The 8,483-nt window shown below is 44.9% G+C and overlaps 1 protein-coding gene across 1 annotated transcript; it reads right to left on the bottom strand.

The window, feature by feature from the left end:
* Positions 1–3,078: 3,078 nt before the first annotated feature.
* On the bottom strand, positions 3,079–5,826 carry LOC115168228 (beta-2 adrenergic receptor). The gene is made up of 2 exons (XM_029723308.1): positions 5,605–5,826; positions 3,079–5,085 (listed from the first exon to the last, which is right to left on the bottom strand). The coding sequence occupies exon 2, from the start codon at positions 5,080–5,082 to the stop codon at positions 3,784–3,786; it is 1,299 nt and encodes a 432-aa protein (XP_029579168.1). The 5' UTR covers positions 5,083–5,085; positions 5,605–5,826; the 3' UTR covers positions 3,079–3,783.
* Positions 5,827–8,483: the final 2,657 nt, after the last annotated feature.

An 8,483-nucleotide genomic window follows, 5' to 3' on the forward strand; every position in this document is an offset into this window, starting at 1 on the left:
AAAAAAACAAAGTCCAATAAAAAACGGTATTTATTTGCTATCACACATTGACCCATATTGACTTATTTTTTGTGCTGCAGGGCTTTTGACAACAATTGGTGCCGGCCAAAGCTACAGGACAAAGAGATTCATCCAAAAGAACAAAGTTCACAATTTCAACACCATTAGTTGACGACTCTTGAGACGGAAAGCCACGACACACAAAAATCCTGGCCAACAGTAGCTACATTTAGCGTCGTGCTACTATTGTCATAGCACACTGTTGATCACAAGACTGTTTACAGCTAGGGGAAGTGGTCGGGGCTATGTCTTAAACAGCTAGGGGAAGTGGTCAGGGCTATGTCAAAAACAATGCCTCTGCTAAAATTTGCCTACTCCCTCCTTTCGCATCTGCAGCGTGATCAAGCTGTAGATCATAGAGCTGCCTGGCTGATCAGAGGAAGGGGTGTTACATCCAAAACAAAACCTCCGATAAATGTTGTTTTGCCTCTCTTCAAGTGGCTGACTCATACCCCTATGCACTATATTGTGCACTACTGTTGACAGAAGTCGATAGTGAACATACACCATACAGTATGGCACTAGTCAAAAGTACTTCCCTTATGGTGAGTAAACTCAGGTATCATTTAGGACACAGCCACCGACACTTGAGGAGTGTGGGGAATAGATGTGCCATTAGAGACTTGAGCCCTGTGTTCCTCCTGCTAACTGTCTGGCAGACTGGAGGAACGTTACACATCCTAATCTTGAGATTGCTCCTTGCCTGCAGCTGTTGTTTAGAAGGGAGGGGGTCATCTGATTCCTCGGCTAAACAGCAGAGATAATGGATTTATCCCCTGTTTATCGGCCTGGACAGGACTCAGCCCTGTAACAACACAGGAATTTCCTGGAGAAAAACAAACCAGAGAGAGAGAGAGAGAGAGGGGGGAGGGAGAGCGAGAGAGAGAAAGAGAAATGGGAGAGGATATAAAAGACAGGGAGAGATAGATACAGAGAGAGAAGAGAGAGAGATACAGAGAAAGAAGAGAGAGATACAGAGAGAAGAAAGATAGAAAGAGAGAGAAACTAAGCGATTCAGACGTCATCAACATCTGTACAACCAGGTCAGTGTCTTGTTAGATCATTGCGCAGATTTCCTGAACGATCCAGACTTCCGTTTACTTTGGAAAAACTCTGGAAAACTTCACTGAGATCCAAAGACCCACCAGCGATCACATCCTGATTAGAAACATCTCAATCTCATCTCAGTCCACCTGTTGTCTCATTCATATTTACTGGTTGACCGCATAGGACCCTGGTCAAAAGTAGTGCACTAGATAGGGAATAGTGTGTAATTTCCAACGCAGCCTGCCTAGGTCCTGTAAGCAGCACCTCTAGGGCAGGAGACAGGGACACTGTTATCTCTGGCCTGGTTCCACAGACTGTTTGTTATTCCATGGAGTCGGTCTGTACCCTTCCCTCCGATCACTGAGGAAACTACTGACTCTGCTCTCAGTAAACCAGGCTACTTCCCAGAACGACAACGACAGATCCAGTCAACAAACCGCAGACCAACCACTGACTTCTGCTAGCAACACCGGGAGACCTGGGAGAGGAAATGGACTTCTGTGTAGAAGGGTAAAGATAGAACAGATAGTTGACGAGAGGTGAGAGGTGACGGAAGGGCTGATGTGACACTGGGGTCAGATCAATAAGGCTTGGGAAAGTGTGGCACAGCAGCGATTATCAATTGATTATCATGTTGATGAATGCAAAAGCCTTGTGTGTCAAACCCTACACATAAAGACGTATAGTACACCAGAGATAAGGCATATGGTGCTGCCTAGAGGTACTCCAACCTCAAGACTGTAGTGCCCAAATCACACAGGCTTTGAAAAGTTATTGAAGCCACTAAAGTCATTACTTACGACCGCTATTTTGCAACAACATCAAACAATAACCATATTTGTGACTCACATCATTGACTTATCAAAAGGAATCGCACAGCACAAGACAATTCTGTTTCTCATCAGGCACCCTGAGGCAAGTGTTCGTTTCCCCCAACTCTCTACATCAAAGCAATTGTAAATATTCTATGAATGTAATACCTCCGATAATATCTGAAAACTCCCCCTTAATTAACTAGCAATAAATATTAATGTGGAGAGAAGGAAGCAGTGTCTTCTGAAGAGAACATTGCCAGCATGTTTGAGAAGGGAGGTTTTGAGAAGGGAGGTTTTGAGAAGGGAGGTTTTGAGAAGGGAGATTTTGAGAAGGGAGGTTTTGAGGAGTGAGATTTTGAGAAGGGAGATTTTGAGGAGTGAGGTTTTGAGGAGTGAGGTTTTGAGAAGGGAGATTTTGAGAAGGGAGATTTTGAGAAGGGAGGTTTTGAGGAGTGAGGTTTGGGGAAGGGAGAATTTGAGGAGGGAGGTTTTGAGAAGTGAGGTGTTGAGGAGTGAAGTTTTGAGGAGTGAGATTTTGAGAAGGGATGTTTTGAGAAGGGAAGTTTGGGGAGTGAGGTTTTGAGGAGTGAGGTTTTTAGAAGGGAGGTTTTGAGAAGGGAGGTTTGAGAAGGGAGGTTTTGAGAAGGGAGGTTTGGAGAAGGGAGAATTTGAGGAGTGAGGTTTTGAGAAGTGAGGTTGTTTTGAGAAGGGAGATTTTGAGAAGGGAGGTTTTGAGGAGTGAGGTTTTGAGAAGGGAGATTTTGAGATGGGAGAATTTGAGATGGGAGGTTTTGAGGAGTGAGGTTTTGTGAAGGGATGTTTTGAGATGGGAGGTTTTGAGAAGGGAGGTTTTGAGGAGTGAGGTTTTGAGGAGTGAGGTTTTGTGAAGGGAGAATTTGAGGAGTGAGGTTTTGTGAAGGGAGGATTTGAGAAGGGGTGTTTTGAGATGGGAGGTTTAAAGATGTGAGGTTTTGAGAAGGGAGGTTTTGAGGAGTGAGATTTTGAGGAGTGAGGTTTTGAGGAGTGAGGTTTCAACAGGGGAGAGAGAGACAGGTTCTACCACACCTGTCACCCTTCCCCTGGGTCATTCTCATATCTCACGAAGCCAGAGGAATTATGAGCAGAAAATAACTCTGCTCTCTAAAGATGTTGGCTGTTTTTTTTTTGTCATTTTCTGCGCTGTGTTTTTATCTGCATGAATTCCACTGATGTTGAAAAATGTTTATATCTTGTGTGAAACTCAAGAAAATGGTTAATGGGAAAACAAATGGAACATGGTCCATGTGTGTCTCAGCAGTAAAGGCTCTCTCTCTCTCTCTCTAAATATTCAAAATAATATATGCCATTCAGCAGACGCTTTTATCAAAAAGCGGCTTACAGTCAAGTGTTCATACATTTCACTTTCATTTCACGCACCAGCGAGAATCGAACCCATCACATGTTTTGTGTTGTCCACCCTCTAAGGAGATGCTATAGTCATGAAGAGTATTACAATTAAAACAATCTTGTGGAGTTATGAGCCAGTCTGGTTTCTGTGTTCAGTGAATCAATGTGACAGATATAGATAAAACATGGTAAGAAAATAAAGATATCTCAATTGGCACGGTGAGGTAGATGGAACAATCTACATGATCTCTCTCTAAATGAACATATCAAAACATAGTGATCTACTTATCAAACCTACTGGTAAAAAATAACCAAATTCCTCACCTGACCTGAATCTAACAAGTCCCACTCATGTTATCCACTCACCATTCACCCTCTATCCATCCATCCAGTCTTATCTCAGTGACTTGGTGAAGTGACAATGGCCGATGGCAGTGAAATATGTCTGTCTGTTCCAAAGATCAAATGTGAGGGGTTAAAGTACAGTCGTTAACCCTTTACTGCAGTTCCCGTTCGGGTCCGTTCTGTCTGCAGCTCCACGCACACCGGCCTCTCCCCTCCCCGAGCACCCGTCTGCAGCTGGGTCACTGTCCTCCCTGTCCTCTGAGCTCCCTTTACTCCTCCCTCCCTGCTGCTCACTCTGCCAGCTGTGCCCACTGTACACGTATCCATTAGTAGGCCCTATGTTGGGGAACCGGACCTTCTTGATGCACAGAATCTCCTTGAATGCGTATCTGAACTCAGGGCTCCTGCAGTAGATCAAGGGGTTGAATGCGGAGTTGGCGTAACCGATCCAGTTGAGTATCCTGAAGGCGAGTCCGATGTCCCCCACCTTCCAGATGGCTACCACCACGTTGAGGACGAAGAAGGGTAGCCAGCACAGCGTGAAGATCCCCATGATGATCCCGAGGGTCTTCAGGGCCTTGTGTTCCCGCAGGCAGAACTTGGTCTTCCTGAAGCCTCCTCCAACTCCTCGGCTCTCGTTGTTACTCTCCACCCCTCCTCCTCCTCCTCCTCCTCCTGCCATGTTGTTGTTATGGGCGTGGAAGCGCCCCTCGCTGCGATCAATCTTGCGTAGTTGCTGCTTGGCCTCCTGAAACACGCGGCTGTAGACAAACACCATGACGACTAAAGGGATGTAGAAGGAGATGATGGAGGAGGTGATGGCGTAGGCTGTGTTGGTGTTGAAGTCACAGCAGTTGCTGTTCTGGATGCAGGCCTTCGCCTCCAGGTCATCACTGATCCACCACTTCATGTGGATGGGTAAGAAGGAGATGAGTCCAGCGATCACCCACACCAGCAGGACCACCACGCGCGCCTTACACTTGGTCAGCAGAGACTGGTAGCGGAACGGAGAGGTTATGGCCAGGTAACGGTCCAGCGCTATCACGCAGAGCGTCTCGATGCTGGCCGTCACACACAACACGTCAGTGGCGGTCCAGAACTCACACCAGAAGCTGCCAAAGTGCCAGGTGTTGAAGATGATGTAACAGGCGCCGAACGGCACCACGATGAGACCCATGACCAGGTCGGCACAGGCCAGAGAGGTGATGAAGCAGTTGGTGATGTTCTGCAGTCTCTGGAACCGGTAGATGGCTATGATGACGAGGATGTTGCCGAACACGATGCCTACGACCAGCAGTGACATCAACATGCCTAGGAGGACCATTTCCACCTCGCTGTAACCGGGCTCGCCGCCAGCCGCCTCGGCCCATGATGTGTTAGCTGACTCGGTGACGTTGAGGGAAGGCACAGGGGGGGTGGGGCTGCCCATGGTCTAGAGGTAGGAGATGGAGAGAGAGAAAGAGAGAAGGAGAGATAGAGAGAGATGGGTAAAAACAAGAAGAAGCAGGTGAAGTAACAAAAAGACAGAGACAGAGAGAAAGAGGGAGAGAAAGTGAGAGAGAGAGAGAGAGAGAATGATGACGTGATATTAGAGTGAGGGTAAAAACAGATGAATGCACATCGAGAGAGGGAAAGACAGAGAGAGGTGAGGGAGAAAACAGAGGCAGTGAGTGAATGAGAGTGAGAGAGAGTGAGAAATTGAGAGAGAGTGAGAAATTGAGAGAGAGCGAGAGCGAGAGAGAGCGAGAGAGTGAGAAATTGAGAGAGAGCGAGAGCGAGAGAGAGCGAGAGAGAGAGAGAGCGAGAGAGAGCGAGAGAGAGAGAGAGAGAGAGAGACAGTGTGAGGTGCTAAGAACATGCTAAACAGTCTAAAACAATGGGTAACTTGAGTGAAATAACTCCCATGACAACAGCAGACAAAAACAAACAAACAAACACTACATGTACAAACCTCCACAGGTTGTGGTCCCTGTCCTGGCCTCCCATAAACGTTGTCATAAAAGTCTTCTTCGTGTTCGGGTAGTTCCTCAGTGTCTAGTTTCCCACATTATTCTGTCAGCTCCCCCTCTATTTCACTATTTCACTCTCTCTCTCTGTGTCTGTCTCTCTCTTATTACTGTGTCTCACTCTCTCCCCCACACAGTCAGCTTGCCGTGCAGTGTTTCTGCTAATGTCGCTCCCAGGCTGTCTGTCAGAGCCCTTATAAGTTTCAGCGATGACATCATAGCATGGCCTCAGCCAATCAGATGCCTAGCCTGACCGGAGAGCTGAAGGCTGCAGTGAGGTGAGTTTGAACAGAGGTAGAGAGAGAGGGAGGGAGAAAATAATGCATGCATAGCAGAATATGTACTATGTCTACTAATTATCAACATCAAGAAGAGTGCTGTTAAAATCCACATCCACCTAAAGGAAAGTGATGCCTAAACCTTCACAAGACTCAGGGAGCATAGCCTTGCTATTGAGAAAGGCTGCCGTAGGCAGACCTGGCTCTCAAGAGAAGACAGGATATGTGGCCACTGCCCACAGAATGAGGAAGCCGAGCTGTACTTTCTAACTACCTGCCAAATGTTCAACCCTCTGAGAGACACATACAGTGTGGTCCAGAAGTATTGGGACAGTGACTCGTTTTTTTGTTGTTTTGGCTCTGTACTCCAGCAATGATACAATGACTGAGGTTAAAGTGCAGACTGTCAGCTTTATTTTGACAGTATTTTCGGGTGAACCGTTTCGAAATTACAGCACTTTTTGCACATAGTTCCCACATTTTAGGGGACCAAAAGTATTGGGACAAATTCCCTTATCTGTGTATTAAAGTAGTCCAATGTTATTAAGTATTTGGTCTCATATTCTTGGCACAAAACCCCTACATGGCGCTTGTGACTCTAAACATTTGTTGGATGCATTTGCTGTTTGTTTTGGATGTGTTTATTTTGTGATTATTTTGTGTCCAATAAAAATGAGTTGTAAATAGTGTATTCTGTCATTTTGGAGTCACTTTTATTGTAAATAACAATAGAATATGTTTCTAAACACTTCTACATTAATGTGGATGCTGCCATGATCATAGATAATCCTGAAGGAATTGTGAATAATGATGAGTGAGAAAGTTACAGACACACAAATATCATACCCCTCCCCAAAAGAAGCTAACCTCCCCTGTTATTGTATTGGTGAGAGGCTAGCATCTCTTGGGGGTATGATATTTGTGCATCTGTAACTTTCGACACTCATCATTACTCATGATTCATTCAGGATTATACACTGAACACGTGTTTTTATTTATTTATTTATACTATTGCTCCTATTTCAATAAAATATGACGCCATAATTTGTGGCATTGAGAAAGCTTTACCGTTTCCTGCTGGGTAGTGTTAATAGCCAGGCTAATGCAGTATTTACATACTGCCATGACTGTCCTGTGAGGACTTCATGGATGACTTCAACCAGACCCTCTCTCACCCATAGAGGGGGGGAGGAGAGAACTGGTGGGGGGTTGACAGCTCACACCCCATTGTAAATCAAGGAGAGAACATCCCTCTCCGATGTTCACACAGGAATGTGCCTTTGTTTCACAGACGTTTTCCCGCTGAAACTCTAACACGTTCTAAAGTGAATACTGGAACAATATTTCTAACATAGAATCGGGGGAATGGTCAGCGGCGATGTAAATAATAATAATGTCATTTCGGTTGTTATTTTGTGATGTCATTAAAAATGTCATAAAGGAAATACTGTAACTTGAATAGTATAGCCACTACATGTATGAAGTCTCCATCCTCTACGTTGTGCATGAAATATGAAAATTCTGAAAGTTTTTTTGTTAAGAGAGGGATGTGATCTTTGAAACTATAAGAGGAAATTATTTCTGTAACTTTGTACAAGTGAGTAGTCACTGCCCCTCGAGTGAGGTCAGAGAACATGTCAGCCTTACCAACCACCTCTATTGAATGAACTGTATAAAACAGTGGGCTAAGAATTAACATATCATACCAGAGAGGTGTTAAGCTGCAGCTCACATCCAAAGTGGTTTGAATTCTGAAATCTCAGCACAATAACGTCACCTCCTGAACAATCACTGATACGGCTGATTAGCTGTCCTAAGTAAAGTACATAGAAAAACGAATTTAAGTGGGACCATTCTACTTCTCTCTTCAAGCCATCGTATTCTACCACTCTCATCACCACTGAGAACCATCGACACGGCTGGCAGGCTATCTTCAAAGAATCATCTTCCAGAGCGAGTGAAAGCAGAGGGAGCTCTGTAGTTCTATTCTGGACTACACGACGGGTAACCAGATGCCGGGCCATGGCAATGGAGAGACGGGTGGGGACACCTTTAGGACAATCAGAGGCATGACGCGGAAAGGCACAACCAACCCCCTTTCCAAGAAGGCTGGGTTAGGAGAAATACACAAAAAACCAAGGCATTTCCACATAAATGCATTCATGATTTCTTACTCCAAACGGGCAGCGGTTTGTGTGCAAAGAATATGATTACTGTGAGAGCGATTCCAAATTCTCTCTCTCTCTCTCTCTCTCTCTCTCTCTCTCTCCCTCCTTCCCTCTCTCCAATTTGCTTTATTGGCATGACGTAACAATGTACATATTGCCAAAGCTTACTTTGGATTTTTACAATATGAAAATAATAAGAATCAAAATTGTCAACTGGACAATAGTAACAACCATAACCAAGTGTCAAATTTGGGGAAATGACACTCTCTAATTGTTTTATATTTTAGACATTTTGTCAGGAAATGCAGCTCTGTCTCACGTTCTTCTGTTGTGCAGTGGGAGTTTATCAAAATCGGAAATGTGTGTCTCTAATATGGT

Source organism: Salmo trutta, chromosome 3 (assembly GCF_901001165.1).
Source record: "Salmo trutta chromosome 3, fSalTru1.1, whole genome shotgun sequence".
NCBI lineage: Eukaryota > Metazoa > Chordata > Actinopteri > Salmoniformes > Salmonidae > Salmo > Salmo trutta.

Excerpts from the sequence above, each read along its gene's own strand:
- LOC115168228 (XM_029723308.1), bottom strand. The coding sequence starts at position 5,082 with ATGGGCAGCCCCACCCCCCCTGTGCCTTCCCTCAACGTCACCGAGTCA.